The sequence below is a fragment of the Amphiura filiformis genome, chromosome 2 (genome assembly GCF_039555335.1).
Source record: "Amphiura filiformis chromosome 2, Afil_fr2py, whole genome shotgun sequence".
Lineage (NCBI taxonomy): Eukaryota > Metazoa > Echinodermata > Ophiuroidea > Amphilepidida > Amphiuridae > Amphiura > Amphiura filiformis.
In genome coordinates, this window is record NC_092629.1 from 39,862,633 (window position 1) to 39,887,633 (window position 25,001).

Genomic DNA, 25,001 nt, shown 5'->3' on the forward strand with positions numbered 1-25,001 from the left:
TTCGAACGCTGGTGCCAAGTGACTTATCTCCTCATCTTCTCTCCTTTTTCGTTTCTTCTTTCCCTTCCGATAGCAAAAAAACCACGGGTAGGGTTAGGGCTAAAGGAAGGTGAGTTATCCATAGAGGATAATTCCAACATCTTCCACAAGGGTGGTATAGATTTTGAATGGAATAGCTCATTGAACACTCATTTTCCTAAAGTTTCTGTTCCTCTCTCGGAGTGAATCGAAATGTGTCCGATCGCAGTGCAGGTCAGAAAAAAATTTAAAAATATGCCAATTTCTTGAAAAACTTACTGTCGTAACAATGATGTCCTAATTGACAGTGCTTCATCAATGTCGGCTTCTGCTGTTAGTAATAAGAGCCTTTGTCCTTTGTCATCAAGACCTATTATGTCTCTCTGGTCTGAAAAACAAAACAAAAAATATGATAATGGTAAAAAAATGACCTTCCTTTCTTTTAATGCAAAGGTTTGTGTGGTGTGGTGCTTTTAGGGAGGAGTCATTGGGGAAGCGATTAAAAAAAAAAATTTTTTTTGGGGGAAATCAACATACGAGGGGCAGTCAGTATGTTTTAAGAGTGGACTCGTGACGTCATATGTGGATTGTTTTCATTGCATTTCTCAATGATTACGTAAACACTGTACCTTTGTCTTTCAAACAACACATGCAAAAATTATATCACACACATGATTACGTAACAGCATTAGCATAAAATCAAGGGTCTAGAGTCACCTGGTGAAATTGAGTCGTTTTTGTTAAGGGAAATAAGAGGCTGAAATGAGGTATTGTTGTATTTTTTATATTTTCTCGGGAATTAAAGAATAGAGAATGCTGCCTTTTGGAACAGTAATAGAACACAAACTACCAGTTCATTAAACCATGTTTGTTGGGCTGTAAAGGTTTTAGTTTGTTTAAAATGCATGGTCAAATATGTCTTATTTTTGACAAAAACAAGGCTTTTCTTTCTATAAAAATCTTGATATTGCCAAAAATAGCAACGTGGAAATTTAATTTTTTGGCCAGTTCTGTTGACTAATCTCCAAAAATTAAAACGGAGTCTCCTAGAAAATATTTGAATCCGTGATTAAAATAAAACTGTTATTCTACCATTGTTACATTTATACAAAAAGTAGTGGTACAGAGAGAGAGGCCATCGTTTTAATAAGAAATTTATTTTTAAAACTTTTCTGTTCATTTCAGGTTGAGATCATACATAAAAATTCATATAAATATTAAAATTAAAATTTTCATAGCATTTTGTAATATTTTAGGCCCTATTTACATGGAATTTTGCCATTTTCGTGCATTTCCACCATGTTGTATCGGTCATCCTACCTACGCATGCGCAGATTATTGTTTGATTTGCACCAGTTATCATCACACTGAGTACTAGCTCTCACACGTGACCAGTAATTATATTTTAGTCTGTTACATTTTGGAGATAATTAATGTCATTTATAATAACTGCTTTTTCATTAACGCCATTTTTGCAGAATAATTTTGCTTCCATTCAAGCACTAAAGTTGTTGAAGTTTTCAGACGTCCCATTTCCACCACAGTTTAATGACAAGTCTCATATTTTATCAAATGCAACCTGAGGATCTAGTGTTGATTGCTGCCAAAAACTAGCCTTATGCCCTTTGTACCTTTTCTGTTCTCGGACATTTTAAACACGTGTATTTGCTGTAATTTAAAAAGCCCGCCTTTTTGCGTGATTTGGCAGTGTCCCTAGTATATTGATTTTATGCTAATGCTGTTACGTAATCATGTGTATGATATAATTTTTACATGTGTTGTTTGAAAGACAAAGGTACAGTGTTTATGTAATCATTGAGAAATGCCATGAAAACAATCCACGTATGACGTCACGAGTCCACTCTTAAAACATACTGACTGCCCCTCGTATTTTGCATAAAATTGCCGCTAAAAGTGGACATTTTCGTAATTTTGGGTTTTTACTGGGGGGAGGAAGAATGACTAGGCCTTTAGCACCCAACCCCTCCCCCCCCCTTGGCGCATCACTGGCAGACATTGATGCAGAGCCTAAATACTAGTTGGTCAACACTTAACTTGAGATCTGAATATTTTTTAACAGTAAAATACCTTGGGTTAGTGAGTAACCTGTATTGTTGAGTAGGATATGACAGGCATGACAGGTAGTTGTATTACCCTCCCAGAGGAAAACTGTTCTGGAGGTATCTAATATGAGTTCACGGGTCAAGTATTATACATTACTGTAAATAAGAATATTGCAGTCAGTTCAACGATACACAGGAGAATTCAAATCTACACAAACAGTTGCAATTTGTAAAAAAACTGCCCCTGGTTTATATAATTATGAAATTGCCTCTGGTTCTTATAATCAGCAAAAGCCTGTGATCCAGGGGCATCCCGGTTCCTTTTTTCGACTCTGTGTTAAACATTTTAACTTAGATGCAGCCTACCTGATTTTCGTTTTGACTTTGTCCCTGGCACCGGAACTCCTTCTGCGGATTGATCCTTCAGAGACTGGAGTAATATGGTTGCTGTGGCATCATATGCCCTGTGTACATCCGCTAATAAATGTAGTTCTACATTGGTGACAAGATCACAGCTCACAACCAGGACATCAGTCTGCGGAAAATCAATAAATGATAAATCAACCAATCAATCAATAAACCAATCAATCAATCAATTTGGCATCCACACTTACGGCGGAAATTTGTAGCCACACCGGCACATGCAGTATTGATGTTAAAAGCATGCAATTGCCAGATAGTTCTGCATTATCTTTGTATACCGGTAACAAATGTACATTCAGCTTACACTCTCCCTCCACACACCCCAATTTTCAATGTTGGGAGACGGTAATGTAGAAATTATAACCCTAACCGAACCCTAAAATACAGGGTACACAGGGTAAAGAATTTTACCTTGAAACCCACAGCATTGATTGCCTAATAATGTCCCTTACAAGAAAACTGAAGCAAAATCTTATGTCTGTTATTTGGTATCTCTGTACCCCATACAAACCTTGATTTTATCCCTTATATGGCGTAATGAATCTGCGTCGCACCCCAGTCTTCATCATTCGGTATGGTGACTATCTCCAAGTCGATTTTGATACCGCCCGCAGCGTAGATAGCTTGAATCATATCCCTACCTACTGATTCAAATGTCACTATCATAGCTCCTAAAATAGTAACAAACAAAGTTGTATTATTTTTTTAATGTCACAATATATCAAGGCAACAGCTTTTATCATTATAGTAAAGCTGACAGATTGGCATCTAGATAGCTGTTAACCTCCTTTTTGAAGCTGGCAGGCATCAACTGCTCTACATGTAGAGCCTTTGATCCACCGCCGTGGATCAAAGGCTAAATTTGGAGGGAGGAAGGTTCTTCCACTGGGAGATCTATGATATGCATGACCTCTGGAGCCTTTGGAGGGAGGAAGGTTCTTCCCCTGGGAGATCTATTATGTGCATGGCCTCTGGACTGCATCTACATTTGTAGCTTTGTCAGTGATGTAGGAGTTACTCCATGCCATGCCGTGCTAGCATTCACCATCTTCGATCTGACCATGCTCTTGCGAAATATGGCTCACTGACCAGGCACCAGGTAGGGGTTGCAATCATGTTGCCATGCCCTGGGGCCAGCAAAAGGTAAACCCAGTCTTGGTTTACAAGTAGGGGTAAAATTTCATCAATAAAACTTTGTGTGAATCAAATATTGATATAAGAAGGGCTAAGGGCTACAAGTTAAGGGACTGCTGTGGTCCAAACAGTCCCAGATTCTTGCAGAAATCCCTCTGCGTTTTGGAATAAAGTTCCGGATCTGAAACTAAATTTTAAAATACAAAATCACAAATTCACGAAAGATGCTGAATTAAGCTTTATTACAGGTGCTGATTGCGTACATGTTAAAAACTGGACTTTTACCAAAACTCAGGGCGCAATTTTTGTGAAATCTGCGACTTACTTTCAAATCCAGCATTTTGCAGCATGTTCACAGGGTACCATATCATTGGTCGGTTGCCTATAGGCAACAAGGGTTTGGGCATACTAGCTGTAAGGTCCATCATATGAGAGCCACGCCCGGCCGCCATAATCACTGCTTGAAACTCCATTCTCTACGGCTTAGTCACTGGATCCTCTTGAATTGGTAGATGTAGATTTATTCACCTGTATAGATATGGAAAGAGAAAAGAACCGAAGAACTGTGAATTGAAACAATTCAGCATAAATCAATTGGTAAATGAACAGCTAGAGACCTTAGAAAATCTAAAAACTACATGTAGAGAGCGCTTATATAACAATGCCATGGACAAAACTAGAGTCATTGTACGTGAAGCCCTAAAACACCGACATAATTTAGCAAAAACTTAAAAAAGAGAGATTGTTTGAGAGTAAAAACACCCTACTGGGTATTGATACAAAGAAATGTTCTCTACTAAGACTGACAGATAAACTTCTGGCTTAATTTGTGCAAGAGCAATTTATTTAGTCTCTCATGTGCTTTTTTGCAAGCATCGATGATTGCAACACAATTCACTGGCTATTTTATTTTATATCACTCATACATAAATTCTAGACAGTTCATTGGTTGATTACCATTTATCATTTTTACCATCACCCTCTCCGTGTGATAGTCTTTACTATCATAGTGCTCTGTCGTAGTGCGCCTGCATAAAACCGTCGTAGGCGCTGACTCTTGGACTCGCCGATTTAATTATGGGGTGGACCCCAAAATGTGAAGTATATCACCAATGATCACGGCAAAACATGGTGTTATGTTGATGAAAAAATGTATTTCCTACCTTAAATAGTATTTTAGTAATAGAATCTATGCATGAGTGATATAAAACAAATATTAACTGTCTTAAATTTGTGTAATGGTCGAAATATAATCACTCGGTGAAAGATGTATTGTTCCATTCCACTCGCCGTTCCGGCTTGTGGAATGGAACAATCCATCTTTCACCTCATGATTATATTTCGACCATCACACTCATAGACAGTTAAAGGAGTATTTCGTGATCCTAGCATCCTCTTTTTATGACATTTTTCAGTACATATCCACGAAAAAAGCCTATCCCCAAAATTTCAGTTGATTCCGATTTTGCGTTTGCGAGTTATGCATGATTATGTGTATTACACTGCTCCATATAGACAATGCGTTGTAATTTCGTTCTGGTGCACCAGAACGAAATTCAAATTTCACGATATCTTTGCAAAACGAATTAATCTGCAAGAAATATTTTGTACATGTATAAACATTATGTAGCCAGAGGTTTCCAGTGATATAAAAATCTCAACTTTTTTTGAGAAAAGTGGGGGATGAGGCTGTGGATCACGAAATGCCCTTTAATATTTACACAGCTTAATTTGCAAATTCGCTGTGTTCTGTCTTTGCCAATTCTTTCTTTCTTTCTTCTTTCTTTCTGGCAACAAGCTCTAGCTCCGCAAGGCATTGGCAGATTTCAACCATACTTGACCCAAATGACCACTGGGCTAGTCCAAAACTTCCATTTGACTTTGACCTGGCTGTGACCTTTGACCTAGCTACAATGGTCAAAAACATGATTTTTCTTCTTCTTTCTGGCAAAACGTGACATTTTGTGTGACTTCCCACGTTTCGCCATAGCTCTGTTATGCTTTGACCGATTTTAACCATACTTGGTCACAAACACCACTAATCATGTCCGCACATGTGACATGACATTGAACTCTATTTGACCTTTGACCTGTTCACAATGGCAAAAATTTTTACTCTAAAATACCTCTTCTTCCACAGATGTGATGGTAACATGCTTAGGTCATGTGACTTGACTTTGGTCAGTGTCTATAGGGTGTTCACAGATAAGGGGTCAAAGGTCATTAAGGGGTCATTTCAGTATGAAAGCTAAAATATTCAAAAATCACTGTTTTTACAAATTACATAGCAGAGTGTTGTCATTAGCACACATGTATGCATTGCTACCAACCAGGGTCTTTGGGGTGTCTACAGTTTTGGGGTCAAAGGTCATTAAGGGGTCGCTTCGGTCAAAAACCAAAAATCATCAAATTTTTTTTTTTTAAATCTCAAAACGTAGAGTGACATAAACTTCATATATGCATTAGTGTTACCCGATGTATGCACTGTATTTTTATTATTTGTGCCAAAGGTCATTTAGACGTCATTTCCGGTTTTAAGCTAAATAACTTCAAGAATTTTTATCTCCATAACTAAGCATAGTAGATTTTTTTAATTTAAAGTGTAACAATGCATTTTCTCGGTGTATATGAGGTTTTTTTTATATTGGGGTCAAAGGTCATTAAGGAGGTCAAAACGTCAAATTTGCAAAAAAATGTTTAAAATTGGCCCAATCGAGCTCAAATTCAACAGTAACGATTCTTACGACATTCTTAACATGTTACAAATATTTATGACCCCAAAGGTCAATGTTTACTTTGGGGTCAAAAGGTCAAAATATGGTTGCCAGATAGCTATTCGCTGTGTACCCAGATTCTATTGACTCTAGTTGTATACTATCACACAACCAATTGTCAATGAATTGTTGTGTAAGGGATTAAAGTCATCCATGCATACTAAAGAGACTTTCCCCCTTTGCCCATCGATGGCCGCAGAAAAATGCAGTTCTTTAAAAACAGACACTTGCTCATAACTTTGCTGATTTTTGACCTACAGACATGGTTGACCCCTCATTTTTGAAGTTAATCACTTTTGTAAACAAAATAATTTCCATGTGAAATATCCTACATGTACAATGTAGTTGAAATTTTTGTGATCATGCCTAACTAAAGGCGTTTTGGGTCAGGCTGGGAAAAAAAAATCCCAGGTCGACCCAAAATAATATTGCCACCGGATAGACCACTTAAGTTATCGTAAGTCGGTTTCTCCCAGGTCGACCATAAATTTTGGGTGTTGCCACATTCGGTCTGCAAACGCCCAGGATTTTTAGCCAGGTAGACCCACGACAAGCATGCAAATTTATGTGACCCGACCATGGCGATATACATAGGCTATTATAGAATGTATAATCGACTGATTATTCGGTCTATACATAGGCCTACATGTGACGAGAGTAAACCATTGTCCAGCGTTCATTCATAACTTTTGCAAGCACCGGTGACTTTTATGATACTCTATAGCAGTTTGTCTTGGCCACATCTAAATTAATTTATATAAGCCTACTCTCATATTCGTATTTATTATAAGTACCGGTATTCTTGTTTTTATGTTTTAGTCTGCAAAATACAGAGGCAAATTTAAGCAGATATACAGTCAAACTGTCAACATGATAAAGCTTAAGCTTACATAGTTTGTCAGCCCATACAGCGCTCTATGTTTGCAGACTTGTGAGAAAAAGAAAGTAATATAAATTATGAGAAGAGGTCACAAATTGGATCAAATAATCCAACAAAGAATCACCCTGTCGAAGTGCCGGACATACATAGTGTACATGTTGATGTTTTATGGATACTTTACTATTATTTGGTCCACAACAACAACCACCACGAAAGTAGTGCCAATTTCTATTAGCCTAGGCTGTCTTTCAATCAACAAGCGCTGAGGGCGCTATGAATCTCCCAGCTTGACCAATTCGGCCTAACTAAGCCTCTCTTGCACCAGCCACTGTTTTTATGCGCACCCTTGGATTATGCACCCTCAGTTGAGATGTTTTTAGACATTTGTGATGCCACCAGAAATTACTCTGAACGTCGATATATACCAATTGGTCCTGTCCAGTATTTCTTTAGATGTAGACTGCACTGGCATGATTAACTCAATAATATGCCTGGTCAAGCACCCTCACAGACCCGAATGTAGTGAGGGTGCTTTGTATATCCGCCATCTTTCAATTACATGGATGGCCAGCATCCTGGCCCGCAAATTTAAGCTTTATGAGAAGCCTATTTTAGTTGCGAAATGAGAACACAGAGTGGCTTATCTTTAACCCACATTCTCAATCTCTCATGCCAGAGGTTAAAATAAAAGCGATCCATAACTAATTATCAAAAGATCGTAAATTTAATTTCTTGAAACATGCCGGCGAAACGATTTGTTTACAAGTAACAATCCTTGTTCCGACACCGATTCCATTCATTCGGCAAACCACATGATCACTCAGGTGAACTAGGATTGGACGATCGATTGACTTAAATTTTATCCAGGTTACCGGGCCATGCCTAACGGTGATACTCGAGTCTTGGAAACATTTTTCAGCCATGTTGCAAAATGATCGGAAATACACCATCAAGGCCAGGGTCAGAAATTTGGCGAGAATCCGAGAATCCGTTCTCGCAAAGATTCTTGTCAACAAAATTGCAAGAATCTAAATGGATTCTCGTAAATATTATATCATTACAAAGTTATATGGCGAGAATCCATGGATTCTTGCAAAATTCCACTGGGAGAATCCAAAAGGATTCTTGCACTTGGTTACGAATTTCTGACCCTGAAGGCGACTCAATCGGTAAGCATCACACAGTGTCAACACCCTGTATTATAAATATTTTTTTCATAGCTCCATACTCCGTTGGTGAAATCAATATATTCTATTGTAGACATAGATAAAGAAAGTTTACATATGCATTGTGAAATACATGTGTGATCGAATATTCAATACAAGCACCTGGATTTTAGGTGAATGGGCTATTTGTGTTCCTATATAAGGCCAAATAAAAAAATAAACATGTTTCACGTCCCCTCCCGCTTCCTTTTTTGAGGTTTCCTTAAATATATTTGTATTTTTTGAAATTCAGTTATAACTTTTCAAAAAATATGTCTAGGAAGTTGGGATGCTTTCTATAGCCTTGTTAAGATACAAGAAACACTTTAGGAAGGTTTTGTGATCATTAGAGGGGTGTAAAACTGTAACTCTCAGAACAACAAATAAAAAAGTGCCTCCTCCTTTTTCCAGACCCTTTTTGTATACGCTAAAACAGCTCTAAGTATGGGTATTTACACCAATTTTGCGATAAAAAATAGAAAATAAAAAAACCCTCTTCCTCCTTTTTTTTCGAAAACCAGGATGTGAAATATGTTTTATTTTTTACTTGGCCTAATTGTAATTCTCAAAATTAAATATATCACAATTTTAACTTACGATTTAAAAATCGTTACGCCAAAAATGCAGTAAAAATGTATCCAGAGCCAACAGCAATGGTCGCTAATTAGTGTATTGCATTTCAAGTTAAAAAGCGCAGTGATTTATAGTGCGCTACGCACAGGCACCTGGACCTTGATCCACAAGCCTCAGCACACTTTAAAGTTAGTGTATTGGAAACAAAACCTGGGGTTTACCTCAAAACAAATCGAATTTCCTTGTAATAGCAACACCATATGGGATATACTAGAGCATGCGCAAATCGTAATAATTTGTAGAATAGAACTTGGTGGTGTCTCACATGATAGTCGTACTATGCTTAGCCTGTGTTTGTATTAGTCTGGTTGTATTTCCCATAGCGCGAGATACTCTAGCTAAAATACAGGTTTACATTTACTATCTTACATTATAATGCTGTATTTCAGCTAGGCGCCAGACGACAAGCTTCCGGTTTTTTTGAGAACAATACTGTTACGTATAAAGTTGAAGAAGAAACCCGCCTCGGAGCCCGCCCTAGCGGCCCTACTCATTATTTCATTGTACTTATTGCAATTTGCCTCCACACATTACGTAATCAACACAAAGCTTTTGTGAGGATTAGTGAGTGGATAAGAAATTGACAGTGGAGGATACAAAGGACACTCTGATTGTTAGTTGTCAATCATGAATTGCTGCAACGTTTTAATATTTACTGCATGGCATTCCGCAAGCACCAAGACAAATTATGCCGTATTTTTCCAAAGATCATCTCATATGAAGTAAGCTAACTGCTATCTATAGGCCTACTTTTGTAACATGCCGATCGCTTTTGATCACCTATAGTATTATCGGCGAATTTGCTTGAAAACACGTGAGTTCATGTTGTGTAAACATAATTAGCATAGACACAAATGAAATTACGATGCAATACAATGCAATTGAATGCGCAGCAGATCTATAGAAAGAAGGCTGCCCGGTTTTATGCAGAATTAGACCACGTCTGATTTCCCAGGCATAACTCAATAACTGGTTAAGTGAAGTGGTTTCCGAATTTTGATCCAACTTAATTTTAGTACAACACAGAAATTGAACTTACGGAAAAAGTACAATCATGATATGTTATTAATGACCTGAGACAATTTGATACAACACTTATGACTTACCCAAACCTCTATAAATTATAAAAAAAATTATATAACTTCTTGTTTTCAAGATCTTTTCAAGCATTTCAGTAGATTGCACCATCTGTTTTGGTTGGGTGACAGGCGCATCCTAGCCTGGTGACAGCTGTCTGTAAAAGGTCACAATCTCAGGGCAAAAACACAATTTGCGAATTTTGATCTAAGTCCACAAAATTGTCCAAAAACCAGTCTACAAAGTACAAAAATGAACATAAAGTGCATGATTTAATAAAGTTTCATAGGATGATTGGGGCAGCCGATCAAGAAATGGAGAAAGGAAAACTGACCTTTCAAAAACAAGCGGAACACAAATTTTAGGTAAGCTTAAATTAGTTAAATATTATTATTAGTGCTAGACATATCAAGTTACCCCTCATTTTGAAGCTTATGATGTTGCGGACATAATGAAGTAACGGGATTTTAAAATTAATGCTGCGTATGCTAATTAGCGCTAATTAAATATTCAAAGTTAACGAATTTGTCTGTCGAGTAAGTATTTTACTAATTTTATAAAAATTAAGGTCAAATTGTATTTTTTAGCTAAGTTTGTTTAATGTTTACATGAAATAACCCTAAATAAAGATGTTTAAGGTATTAATCTTGATTAAATATGCTAATTAATTGCTAATTAAGCGAATTCACTATATGCAATTTTTGTACTGGGAAATTCCTTTATTGTTCGTTATTTTATGATTTTAAAAATAATTATCTAGTCTTCTAGAAGAAGAAAACTATTTATTTAATGTAATTATAAAATTAATAAATGATTTAAAATTGAAATATTTAATTAATGCCATCTTTATCTTATAATTAGCATACAAGGTGTGTTTAAGTTCATAGGCTATGTCTACACTATACTTATCCCATAGAGCACTGTGTAAAATCTGTAAAAAGCCTTCAAAATGCTCTCAACCTGCCCACATTATCCCTACTTGCGGCAAAATGCGTAATGCCCTAGCCCCATGTGTTTGATATCATTGCAAAGAGGACCTTCCAATATGTCTAAAAATCACAATCATCAAAGATCATCAGGGGGGTTAAGCTTAAAAATGGCTCACAAAGTCAAAAAATAAGTAAAAATTACACTAAAAATGGCACAATTCCAAGCCATTTGGCTAATTTTAAAGCTTTTTTCACCATTTTTTTGTCATTTTGGGGAATATATTGCTTACGATAACGTTTCTAGATTATTTCCGATGCTTTACCCCCACAATGCAATGCGAGACCCGGAAATGTGCACAGGTCGCCATTTGTGGTAATTTCAACAATCGCGATTTTCAAACCACTAAATTCACAATTTATTTATGGAACTTTTCCAAGCTTTTATTCAAAATTTGAATTAATATTTAGTTAAAACATACTTTTAACTACACTAGCATTAAATTCTAGCAAAATATTCCAAGTATTAATGGAACTAGAGCAATTCTCCGAGAGCAAGTTTTTACATGTTACAGAATAGCAGCACCGATTTACGTGTGCTGTGTGTCATCGCTACTTAAATTCATGAATTAATTTCATGATTTTATTTTTACGTATCTAAACTTGTAAGCTTATCAACTTATGCTGATTTTATGATTTCAAACCTTCTGCGGCGTGACACTTCATCTGAGCGGCAGCGGCATGACTCTGAAAGCCACTTTTGCTTTTCTACCGTTGCCGTGAGTTTAGGCTAGCACCGCTCCAAAATCGTATTTTGTTCTCATACGCCAGACATGTCAGAGCGGCACCGCTCCTAGTTTACTTGAATCGAACTCCCAGCGGTGCTGTCGCTTGGACAAAGCGGCAGAATGATCAATATCGGCTTGCTGCTGCTCACCGCTAGCGTTTCTGGTGCGACTGCGCAGTGAAGCAAAATCCTCATCATCATAGCGGCAAGCGGCAGAAAAGTATGAAACCAGCATTACTTGATAATTTGATAACAGATTATAGTTTCACATTCACCTCACGGCTAGAGTTTGCTATCGTAATCTAGTAGAAATCGATGAAGTATGATGACACCAATGGAAAAAAATGCCAGCAATGGAATTTTGGAAGTAAACACATGCGATCGCCTCAAAAAAAAAAGAGATACCGTACAGTTCACTCATCAAAATATAAACTTGGATAAAGTTGTACATTTTAATTACTTTTGCTTTTTTTTTTTGTACATGTATCGTTACTCAGCTAAACATGGCAGAGTAGGGCCTGTTATTCATATCTTGGCAAGGTTAATTTTCTCTACCAGCACAGACATACAAACAGCAAATGTCTAGAGGGTTGAATAATCAATGCTGAATAGGTCCATTCAGTCCCCCCCCCCTGCTGACCTAAGTACCAAGCTGGAAGCCGTTCAAAGATGTGCGGCGAGATTTGTGTGTAGAGACTACTCACCACTACTCACCACACAGCAGCGTTACAAAGATGCTAAACCAACTGCAATGGGACAGCCTCCAACTTCGCAGGAAAGCAATTCAGACTTGATGACGATGATGAACAAGATTGTAAATGATCAGGTGGCCATACCGGCGTTGACGTTCTTACAGCCAGCCCAGCGCCCAACCCGTCTGCAGAATACAAAAGCCTTTATAGACCAAAAAGGACTGCTTCAATCAGTCCTTTTTTCCATGTACCATTGCTGAATGGAACTACAGGGTGTCCCAGAATGATTTGTACCGTGTTTGCGAAAATAACTAAAAATAGAAGACGGGCAGTGTATATATTTTTGATACCAGCATTATAATGTTGGACATGTCTCCTACTTATTCTGTTAATTTCAGCACGCTACCTTTATTTGTTTTGGCGTGGCATGCAATAATGTAAAATCGATGAAAAACGACTCGCATACCTTTGAAAAATGGCACGATCACGATTAAATGAAGAACGGCGACAACTACTGTTGGGGTTGGGCCCCGGTTGGGCCTTAAAGCTTGCCGGACAGCGGCAATGTTCGCTCAAGTTCTTACAGTCTTACGAGCACCTGAAGCTTCACTCTGCCGATTCCTGACAGTTCCGTGCTCGTCAAACTTCTTTACGTTATACACTATCGTCTAATTAATCTTCTTTGCGTCTCAACATAGCTGCCGGTTTGCCAGTAAGTTTTTGAAAGAAATCACGTTGCTGCACAGTAAATTGAGGAGCCGTCTTTTCTGTACCACAAGCAGTTCGATCTCTGCAAGCATTTCAAATGACATGGACATCACACCACAATAACTATATTTAAAACTACCGCCAAAGAGAGAATGGGATTAGGCCACACATCCTTAATTCCATATAATGCTTGCTTCAATAACGTCATAAATAATAGATAGATATCGGCTATTAAGTGGAAATATGAACAGGGCACAACCAAAATACCTGCATAACTTTTTCTAAATAACTTTGTGCTGAACGGTTAATAATGTTACAGATTTTCAAAATAGGTTGCGTTGTCAAAACTTAGAATTCACCATTTTTACGCAATCTTCTATAACATCTACTAGAAACATAAAATTTTTAAAATCTAAAAAAATCTGAGAAAGCTAAATATATGTATAACTTAAAATGCAAAACAATATGACCATTCAACATGCCCTTCATACCTAAAAAATTCCATCTTTCCCGGTACAGATCATTCTGGGACACCCTGTATATTCCTGAACACATAATCAACATAGCAAGCCCAGACACATTCAAGACTCAAGTTACAGCATATCTCAGAGAGACCTCAGCAAAAAAGAACTAGCAAACCCTCGTGCGCACCCACTACCCTCTGCTGGTGACCTCATCAGAGGAGTTGCAGAGTATTCTTTCAAAGTCAAAGTCAAAGCCAGGTGGCGTCCAGGGCACATGTCTCCCCTCTGCCTAGCTCGAGATACTCTAGCTAAACTACCGGTTTACATTTACTATCTTACATTATCTTGCTGTATTTCAGCTAGAGCTCCAAACGACAAGCTTCGGGGTTTTTGGAGAACAATTCTTATCACGTAAGATGAAGAAGAAATCCGCCTCGGAGCCCGGCCTACTCATTATTTCATTGTACTTATTGCAATTTGCCTCACACATTACGTAATCAACACAAAGCTTTTGTGAGGATTAGTGAGTGGATAAGAAATTGACAGTGGAGGATACGAAGGACACGCCGATTGTTAGTTGTCAATCATGAATTGCCGCAACATGTAATATTTTACTGCATGGCATTCCGCAAACACCAAGACAAATTATGCCGTATTTTTCCAAAGATCATCTCATATGAAGTAAGCTGAATGCGATCTGTACTTTTGTAACATTCTGATCGCTTTTGATCACCTATTATCGGAGAATTTGCTTGAAAACATGTGAGTTCATGTTGTGTAAACATAATTAGCATAGACACAAATGAAATTACGATGCAATACAATGCAATTTGAATGCGCAGCAGATCTATAGAAATAACGTTGCCCGGTTTTAAGCAGAATTAAACCCTGTCTGCCTCTGCCCCTTGTATTTGTCAAAATTCTGTTTTTCACATGATTGTTATGGATACCTTAATTTAAATTTAAATTTAAATTTAAAACTAACATGCCCTGCTGTAGTTTTGTCAAAATCCAAGCTATATAGCTCTGGTAGTAAATTACTTTGCTTGACCTTAGTTGTTCAGCTCAAAATTAAAAGGGGACATATCTGATAATATGGCCTTAATCAATAATTGCAAGCATGAAAAGGAAAATACTCTTAAAATAATTTACTTCATCACAAATTCATTTGAAATATATCTTATTATTTCCAGCCATCATGTGGTCAACTGGAGACAAATGTATGGCCCCATTCTCTGAAGATGACCAGTACTACAGAGCCACCATTGTTTCCATAGCAACAGATTGTCAAGGCAACCGGAGGGCAACAGTGAAATTTAGTGGCTACACATCAGAAGACAATGAGACAGTAGATCTTGTCCGTATCAAGGAGCGCACTGTGAGGAGACAACATAGGAGTGGCACTGGCAAGTCTACAACTGGTACAAGGACTTCTGGTAAGGATCAAAAGCCATAATGCTCTACATATATGCTAGTCATACTCATAGGCTTCAACATTTGGGTAACTTCCATTTGAAATACTCACTCCAGTTGTGGAAGATATGGGTAAAGCCATAATACAGACGGAGTATGGGTTTCAAAATGATGACCAATTACACTTGAAAAACATACTCCCCTTGTGGAAGATATTTCCAAAATCTTCCACAGGGGTACATGTAGTGTGGATTTTAAATGGAATAGCCCATATAATAACCAGCTTTTAATCAACCCATTTCAACAAATGATACTAGTAGATAGTCAAACAATGGTGAAAATAAAAGAGCTTGAACCAGGGCCCTCATGGAAAAGTAGCCCCTGGTCCATCATTCTTTATTTTCATCCCTGGCATAAAAAATGGCCCCTGGTTCACCAAGATTTGGAGTGAACTATAGGCCACTTTGGATGAGCCATGATGAGCCACTTTATATACCAGGGATGAAAATAAGGAGTGATGGACCAGGGGCTACTTTTACATAAAAATGGCACCTGATTCAACAAATTCTAATCACCAAGGGGCCAATCAAAATAAAGATCTGCTAGTTGCTTTGAATTTGATAGGTTCACTATCCAGCAGGCCAGTTTTATGAGAAAAGTGTACCCTGATCAACTAAAATTCAGATGGAACCAGGGGCCATTTCAGAGTTTTTGTGGGCCAATTAAACAGCTTTTATCTCCAATTATTTTCACCCTTGGTCAAGAAATATACATATATATTTTGCAAGATCTGGATGTGTGCTCTTTTCATTGAGGTACATTTCATTACTATCGACCCATGCTGCACTATACATACAGCACATCATGTTACACAGAAAATTGAAATGAGAGAATTGCATTAGGAGAAGCGTAAGATATCTTTTTTTTTTTTTTCATTCCAATAGCATCAAGTTGCAGCAGTGACAATACAAGCTTCACAAGTCCTCTCAGATATATGCCTGAACAAGACAGACTAAGGTATGGCTTAAATATCATAATTTAGGCTTAAAAAATAGTTTGATTGGTGTAACATAAAAAAAAATAGGGTAGGTAGGATTTTTTTTTAAAGCTGTAAATTGCATTTGATAAAGGCCTCAGAACTTGTTTCTTCTTCTTTTTTTAAAATTTGATTTAATTAAATTTTTATTATAATTTTTTTTTTCTTTTACAAAAAAAAAGTCAGGGTCGGGCCTACTTTAGGGTCGGTCAGGTTACGCCAATCAAACAATTTTTTAGGCCTTATTTACTTGATCAGAAAATGTTTGAAAAATTATCCAGAATCTGATTTTTGCATTTTTGTAATTTAAAGTATGTATGTTCATATGTATGCATGCTAACATTTTGGGGAAAAAATGTTCAATTCAGCTATATGCTGTGAAATTTTATTAAAATAAACCAATTCTTTTTGCAAAAAAGTTAATATACAAGAATGCAACATCTGTACCGAGATAGCCCAAAAGGGCATTGTGTACAGTACTGAAGCAGAAGTAGAAGCACATGCTGAGGTGAAACAGGCAACCATGGGAAATTATTTTGCAGTGGTAGATTTTACAGTTGCAACTATATTGTCGAAGGTCCGCTATGCTATGTCGAAGGTCCGCTATGTCAAATATAAATAAGGTGATTCAATTTGCCATGCTGAATATGACATTAGGATGCTATGTTGAATCTAACCATATCCTTAACCCCAATCTTAACTAACCCTAACACTTACCATACACTAGCCCTATAAGCCTTTCCATAAAAACCTGGCTTAGCCTGTTGGGCTATACCCCTTAAGACATTGACCTTAATCTTTCACACAGGGAGTGTGAATTTCAAATGGAGTTACCTGAATGGTTGATTTTATTTGAAATCTACTCCACCTGTCAAAGTGAGAGATTAAGGTCCTTTTCTGTAGGGGGTGTATGGATTTCAAATAGCTCATTTCATATTCGACATAATAAACCATTTGTCATATTTGACAAAGCAAACTTTATTTCAAATTTGGCATAGCGGACTGTTGACATAGTGAGCCTTATTTATATTCGACATAGCGGACCTTATTTTTATTTGATTTAGCGAACCTTATACTTCAACATAGCAAATATTTTTTTCAAATTTGCAATGGTGTGTACATTATACAAGATCAACATAGCAAAAGAAAAGTACAATTAATTTTGTTTTTGTTTTATTACAGGGAAAAATTTTCAGATCTTCTTGATAATGAACCACCAGCTATCAGTGTCACACTCACAAGTCCCCAGTCTTCATGCGGCTCTCGGTCAACTGGCAAGACAACACAAAAACGCAAGTATGCTGTGGCTGTTGGTGGAGAAATCAAGGAAACCAGCCAGGCACACACACCTAGCAACAGTACAAGGTAAGTACATTGTAAAGCAATTCTTCATACTGTTTCACAGACAGTTTTGACACATTTTTTTTTTATAGAAAGATACAGGAAAAGGAATTCTGCCTTGGAATTGAAGTCTTGCCAGGAATTCTGGTTGCACCTGCACCATAGCCACTTGGCAATAGGTAGTAGGTTCTTAACACCACCAGACCAGATATTTCCCCCTATTTTGTGAGAAAAAGGTGGAGGTACGGTAATGATTTTATACTCTAGTGAACATGATTAGGCATGAGCCCCACCCCTTTTACACAGAAGACAAGCCTGACTGGTGAGTACCACAAAAAGGTTCAGTTCTGAGTGATTACTGGCACACCCTTTTATTCCCTACTTTCATTCATTTCATTTGACTGTGGAGCAGGTATCTACAATTTTCTCCTAGTCTCCTGCACAGTGTCATCGCCCCGATATCTTCATGGCAGAAATCACCATGGTAGGTTGAATCCACAGCCATGCATGGCCATTTTGTTCCAACCTGTTTAACAGTTTTTAGACGCATAATGGGCCGAGGGACATCCGACTAAGGCTATTGACAATAGTCTGGTGACTGATCCTTTGTAAATGTCAGTGAGCATGGTATACGCCATGAGGTCATCTACTTTTAGACTGCCTCCACCAGTGGCCTATGCTGCGCTATAGTTCGGCACATATAAAATCAGAATTTTTGTCAGTTTTTGAGCTCAATACGCATGGTTCTTTCTCAATACGCAAGCTAACGACTATCACATCCTTTCAACTCATATATTCAAGTGCGAGCATCAAAAGCGGCATCAATTACAGGGGATATTTATCATTTTCTACCCCGGTATCCAAAGATTAATCGTCTGTATATCAAATCGTGCATAACACATTCACGTGTATCGATATCCCGGTATTGATATTAGTGTCTCTGCTGCACAATGTAATTATTAACCAGGTGATGTTAGTGTGTCCTGTTGCAGTGTGGTAGAACATAAAGAGCATATTTTCTACAGAGATCCTCCACTGGCATCCTCAGGATATCTCTTGAGGAAGCGAAGTTGACATACACTGTCTTTATAGGATTACGAGAGGCTGGGTCTCAGTCATAAAATAGATCTGGCGTTGCTTACGCAGTCAATGTTCTACTTTATAGTATCGTTTTATTCTGTTCAATTAATTTTTTGTTGCATGAACATTTCATCTCATAGGTCTTGTGGCTCTTGATATAATAAATTAAACAGCTATTTTGAGTTCATTTGTCAAGACCAAATGAAAAACTTGTGTTTTTCTGCTGACAGTTTTGCCAGAAATGATGTTATTGATCCATCTGCTTGGAGCGATAAACTCGACCAGATGTTTTGATTTTCCCGGAAGTGGTATGCCTATCGCCAGTGTTGGTCTTGAGTAGAGGATCAAAGATGTGACTGAGAATGAACTTGCCCTTGTCTCTGTTCATGGTGCTGTCCCCTCTCTTGCGAATCCATATCGCTTCCTTAATCAATTAAAATCTGAACACATCAATTACAATTCAAGAATTAACCTCTTCTGCGTAGGGTTGCATGACTGAAGAGGATTATAGTTAAAACCATAAAATATGCATGATCGCATCACATATGTGAAAGGCGCTGTAAAATGCCAACATTGATTAAAATTGACATTATATGATTTTTATTTTTCAGTAGGCTAACAAGCAACCAGCACATCTACAGTGCATCTTCTTCAACCAGGGCACCTTGCAGTATCTCACCAGATAGAAATGAAGGTATGGCAGCTTGTAACCCCGTGTAAAATTGAAAATGGGCCAGATAAACACAAAATTTCATCTTAATTTTGTGAAAAAAATTGTGTAAAATTGAAAATTGACCTGATGGTAAACACAAAATTTCACCTCAATTTTGGGCTAAAATATTATACAATTAAAATTTGTCAATGATGCCCACCACCGATATACTTGTCTTTGCCCCCTCAAACAATTGACCCTGATTTGCCACTGAACATGTAAAATACTTTGACACCCCAGGATATTTACAATGATCACACTGCGCAAAAGCTTTGCATGACAGTGTCCAATATTGAACCAATCAAGGAGGGTATTAATAAGATCATCTACAAATGCAAGTTTAACCATAAATAGTTTAAGCCTATAGTCATAATTGTCAATTGAAATGGGCATTTCAAGTTATCAACCAATCAGAAATGTTGTTAGATGACCAGTAGTGTCCAGGGGGTTAAGTGGTAAATGTATTACTCAGGTTAACACTAAAAAGTACTGTGGGGGGGGGGGGGGGTTGAGTTAGCAAAACAACTCACTTTTGGGGGGTCAACCCCCCAATCCCCCGCCAAAAGTATAGTATAGCATGTAGTAGGATGTTCTACGAGGATGCTCCAACAAAATATGGTAGATCGTATTCGTAGCATCATCGCTTGTTTTGTTTTTCCTATTACCATAGGTTTCAGCAGTATGGAGCTAGAGCGTCCATACTTTCCACACTCTTCGAATGTTGGACCCAAAGTTCCTTTGTTGCTGTCAGAACCAGATAAAGAGCCAGTGGTACAGGTATGGAAAGTATAGATTAATATTTTTTTTTTCAAACTGCCAGAAATAAGTTTCACCCATGCCAGTAGGCAACCTAAGTATATTGACTACAGTATTCCAACCAGGCATTCAGCTATACTCTCAAATCCATGACCATGGGAGTATAGTTAGTAATAGGAAACACTCTGTTAGATCATGAATTGGCTAGACGGTGTTCATGCACTAACACTCACAGTGGCGGCACCATGGGGGAAATCCCCCAGTCACAGCTCTTACCTCCATGCACCCCCTCCCCCCCTGAAAAAATTCCTGGTGCTGCCACTGTGCACTCGGCATTTGAAAGACTGAATCAGAGGTGCCATGACCTCAAGACTTTTTATTTGTATATTGATGTTGTTCACATGTATTAGCCACTTGCAGTTCGCCATTATGCACTATGTGCGGGAGAGCCTCGAACTGGCAGCATACATGAATGGGAATTGAACCAGTCATATAACATTCTGTGTAAGGTTACGTAATTCTTCCTTTCATGTATGCTGCCAGTTCGAGGCTCTCCCGCATATAGTGCATAATTGAACTGCAAGTGGCTTAATAAGCGTTATGTACTTCATATCATGCATCTTCCACACAGGGAGTGTGAATTTCTAATGGGATTACCTGAATGGATGACTCCATTGGAAACCTACACTCCCTGTGCCTTCCATAGGGGGTGTATGGATTTCAACTGGAATAGCCTAATGGAGTGTTTTTTATCTCTACAGATACCAGCCACAATCAACAGGTACCTCAGAGATTACCAGAGGGAGGGAGTGAAATTCCTGTACCAGCATTTCGTCAAGAATGAGGGCGCTATCTTGGGGGATGACATGGGCTTAGGAAAAACAGTCCAGGTACGGAAACAAATGATTAAAATGCATACTGCTATACTGAAAATTAACATTTTGTTTTATCTTATCCATCTCCCTTGGCCTAATTATCTCTCTCCATACGGATGTTTACTGCAGACAACAAGTTTTGAGTTTTGTTTTAAAAATGCAGTGAATGCCATGAAAATATCATGCTTTACAGTATATCACTTGTCTTATATTTATAAGTATATGGTCAAAAAAACATTGTTTCGGTACCCCCACGAGAACTACCTGCCGATTGGCCAAAATGAAGTTTTCATTATCAATTGGTCCAATCAGCAATATTGTTAGAATAATTTCACCACGCAAAAAAAAAATGGGGTGAATTATTTGCAAAGCTCCATTCTGATTGGTGATTAAAGTGAAGATATCATGTAATTGACCAATCAGAGGCAACGTTAGATCGGCAGGTAGTGCTGAGGGGGTTAACAATTCCCCTTTCCCTGAATTGTCATATTTCATATGATATATCACATCTCCCTCTAACATGTCTAATAATTGTTAATTTGTATCTGAAATTTATGTAGGTTATAGCTTTCTTGTGTGCTGTTCTGGGTAAGACTGGAACAAAAGAAGACTGTCAACGAAGACTTCCAGAATTCCTGCAAAAGGTAGGAGCAGAAGACCCAATTCATATCAGTTAAATACAGAAAGGTCATAAGTGCGTAACACACAACAACCACTTATAAACTGGGCTCAAAAAGAAACTTATCATTTTTCACATGGTATTACACACAGGATTACTTAAATACTCTACTCTAGCATGTCACTATATCCAAATAGATACTTTATGGACACACTAGAAAAATGCACTGGCATGGAACTGCTTGCTGTATCACATGTCACAGCCTGGAAATTTTGGCAACAAGTTTAAGACTTGTGAATAAGTCAAAACAAATGTAGGTATTTGTGAGAGAGTGTTGGGGTGCACGGGGTGTGTTTATATTTGTAGGGTTACTAGGGTATGAGTATTACTTTTTTTTGTGAAGCAATGCTGAGACATGAAAGTCCACATTGCCGCTACAATTGCTTTACACACACATCAAATGGGCTGTGGTATGTGATCCGGGAGGCTGTTCCGTGTCAGTGCATTTTGCTGTTGTGTCAGTTGGGCAACTGCTTGGTTACTGACATGTGTTTAGAGTAGAGTATTGAAGTAATCCTGTGTGTAATTTTGGTTCATTTTGATGGACAGGATTAATTTTAAGGTATATGACCTTGTGAAAAGTGTTTTTAGCCCTGTTTAATAAAAGTTTCTTTATCTCTGGCTTCTTGCATTCAATCATCAAATTTGTTGTAAAAGACAGTCAAGGAATTATGATGTGTGAGCCTCTTCTTGTTTGCATGATATTAGGCTGGTATGGATAGGGTTTAGAATTGGACTTATGGTTGGGTTTAGGGGTAGTGTTATGTGATGAGTGGTTATACATGTTGTCTGGTTTATTACATAGTGACGGCTGTCAAATCCGGACAAATTTGTCAAGAAATGGATATTGTGAAAACGTTGAATAGGTCTAAATATTGTATTGGGCATAGATTATAAACTTGCCAATAATGTTCAGCAATGCATGTGTTTATTTAAAGTAAACCTTTGAAAGATATTTTCAAAAAGTTGAAATGTTATACAATTCTCAAAAAACAAAACAAAAAACATCTCACATAGGTAATAGATTGCCCAAGTTATCTGTCACTATTTTCGTGAAATCTTAACATCTCATTGCACTATGAATTTAACCATATTGTTCAGATCTGTCAGTATGTAATACACCCGAAGATTATGATTGAGGTTTAATTGAGACGACTATAATGTGTTCCACTATTTCTGGGGTTTTTTTGTGTGTATTTTTGTAGCAATTGAAATGCAGCAAGACCCAGTCAACAGACGTCTACCTGATCATCTGTCCCAATGCAGTGTTATATAACTGGCTGGATGAGTTTGAAACATGGACATATTGCACAGCGGGGTAAGAAACTTTTATTTGATTTTTTGTTTGTAGAAGAGATATAAGACTATACTTTGATCATGGTTGAACAAATTCATCAGGATCGGTAGAATAAAGTTAATCAAAAGGTTCTTGTTTCTGATCCAATAAATTGCACTTACTGTGTACGTTTCGATAACCACTCTGTTATCTTTATCAACACTGAATGAAGACTGCTACTGTGAACTGGTCATCCAATCACCTATTGATTTCTTGGTGATTGACTCCGCGCCTGAAAACAGAGCAGAACTTTGCTCTGTTGACTTACAAACACAACAAATTTGGCTGATTCTATTTAAAGTAGAAGTTGGGACTTGTGTAAACATTACATTATGCTAAAAATCAGGTTTGAAAAAAAATTATCCAATTTCATATTATATGATCGTACATTGGGCTATTCCATTTAAATCCACACTACCCTTGTGGAAGATTTTGGAAATATCCTCCACATCCAGAGAAGTATAAATTTCAAATGGAATGAACACACTAGGCAGCTCCTTTTGAAACTCACCCTCCCTCTGTGAAAAATTCAGGTTGAATTGTTCTCAGAGGGTGTATGGAATTCAAATGGAGCTGTCTATTGTGTTCATTCCATTTGAAATTCATACTCCCTCTGCGGAAGATATTTCCCAAATCTTCCACAGAGGGAGTGTGGATTTTAAATGGAATAGCCCATTATGGCTTTAACCAATTCTCAGCACACTTTCTTTTTATCTTACTTGTTTGTCTTTTTTGTTTGTCCGCATATACAGGAAATACCATGGCAAGGAGAGAGGAGAAACTTTGTTGAAAGCGATGCGAGGAAAACTGGATGTAGTACTAACAACGTATGAGACATACAGAATATACTTGGTAAGGTGCAGTTCTTGATTCCCAGGGCCAAATGATTTGCAGGGGGAAAAACTGGCAAATTGCAGACTTATTGTATATAAAATACAGGGTTTTTTACGCTTAAAAGTGGGGCTTTTTTACCCCTTCAGCTACCCACTTTACCCACTCAAATGATCTTTAAATATTATGTTAAACATGAAAGGGAAAAAATAGATATGGAGTTTTTTACTCCCTCAGGAAAACCTTAAAGAAAACTCAGAAGGAAAATGATTAATTTTGTGGGGGATGGAAAATTTCATGGGGATTTGCCAGTTGATGTCAAACCAATTGATGTAAAATTGTTTGATTTAAGGATCTTCGAAAACTGATTGTATAAACAAAATAGACGTTATCCACTGCATGGAGAAATGCTAATTTTTGGGTGCAGGATTTCATAGATCAAAAATCTTTGGAGCCCTGGTCAAGGTAAGCACAAAAGCATATGTTCAACTTGAATTCATGCCTTTGATGCCAAAGTCTTGGGTGTCCACAGTCCACACAATGCTCATGCTCAGGTGACCAAAGGTGCCTGTTCCCTAATCAGGGCCCCTGTTTACTTCACCTGTTTGTGCCCCTTTCAGCACACATGTTTCATAAAATAGGGATCAAATTATCAATATTCTGCCATGGCTGTTTTCTGGCTGATGTGTCTTCTGTCAGTGTAATTTGATGATGCCTTAGCCATGATGGCTGTTGTTTCTTTATTTTTTTGCTCCGTTGTGTTTCTTTGGTTGTTTCAAATAGATCTGCAATTTAAGAATTGTAAATTTTCAGGACCATATTTGGAAACAGCATGAAAAATGCATTAAAATGAGTACAAACAAGCCTAGTATTGGTTTAGTGGTTCTTGTGAGAGCTCTTGAAGTTTTTAAAAAAATTCTCAAAACTTGGACTTTTTATGTTGTAGCTATGGCTAGCATGCAGAGCATTAATTGTTATATTTTAATATGTTGTTATTGTTATATTTGTTTCCTTTTCAGGATGAGATACACAGGGTTCCATGGTCAGCTGTATTTGTGGATGAAGTCCATAAAATCAAGGTATTTTGCTATTCCAGTTGAAATCCATACAGCCTCATGGAAGTCATGACCTTTAATCTCCCACACAGGGGATGTAGAT

At 37.6% G+C, this 25,001-nt stretch overlaps 2 protein-coding genes across 2 annotated transcripts in view; one reads left to right on the top strand and one right to left on the bottom strand.

The window, feature by feature from the left end:
• The window catches only part of LOC140146208 (translation initiation factor eIF2B subunit gamma-like), a 29,295-nt gene extending 18,946 nt beyond the window's left edge, over positions 1 to 10,349 (bottom strand). Inside the window, 6 exon segments of the mRNA XM_072167989.1 lie at positions 298 to 406; positions 2,448 to 2,616; positions 3,016 to 3,051; positions 3,054 to 3,175; positions 3,964 to 4,166; positions 10,237 to 10,349. Of these exon segments, the coding sequence (XP_072024090.1) occupies positions 298 to 406; positions 2,448 to 2,616; positions 3,016 to 3,051; positions 3,054 to 3,175; positions 3,964 to 4,111 (584 nt within the window). The 5' untranslated portion in view covers positions 4,112 to 4,166; positions 10,237 to 10,349.
• Positions 10,350 to 10,412: 63 nt separating this feature from the next.
• The window catches only part of LOC140146209 (uncharacterized), a 50,646-nt gene continuing 36,057 nt past the window's right edge, over positions 10,413 to 25,001 (top strand). The window contains exons 1-11 of the mRNA XM_072167990.1: positions 10,413 to 10,572; positions 14,978 to 15,220; positions 16,142 to 16,214; positions 17,416 to 17,598; positions 19,266 to 19,348; positions 20,037 to 20,143; positions 20,884 to 21,012; positions 21,558 to 21,641; positions 22,882 to 22,994; positions 23,765 to 23,864; positions 24,863 to 24,922. Of these exons, the coding sequence (XP_072024091.1) occupies positions 14,983 to 15,220; positions 16,142 to 16,214; positions 17,416 to 17,598; positions 19,266 to 19,348; positions 20,037 to 20,143; positions 20,884 to 21,012; positions 21,558 to 21,641; positions 22,882 to 22,994; positions 23,765 to 23,864; positions 24,863 to 24,922 (1,170 nt within the window). The 5' untranslated portion in view covers positions 10,413 to 10,572; positions 14,978 to 14,982. The remainder of the gene's footprint in view (positions 10,573 to 14,977; positions 15,221 to 16,141; positions 16,215 to 17,415; positions 17,599 to 19,265; positions 19,349 to 20,036; positions 20,144 to 20,883; positions 21,013 to 21,557; positions 21,642 to 22,881; positions 22,995 to 23,764; positions 23,865 to 24,862; positions 24,923 to 25,001) is intronic.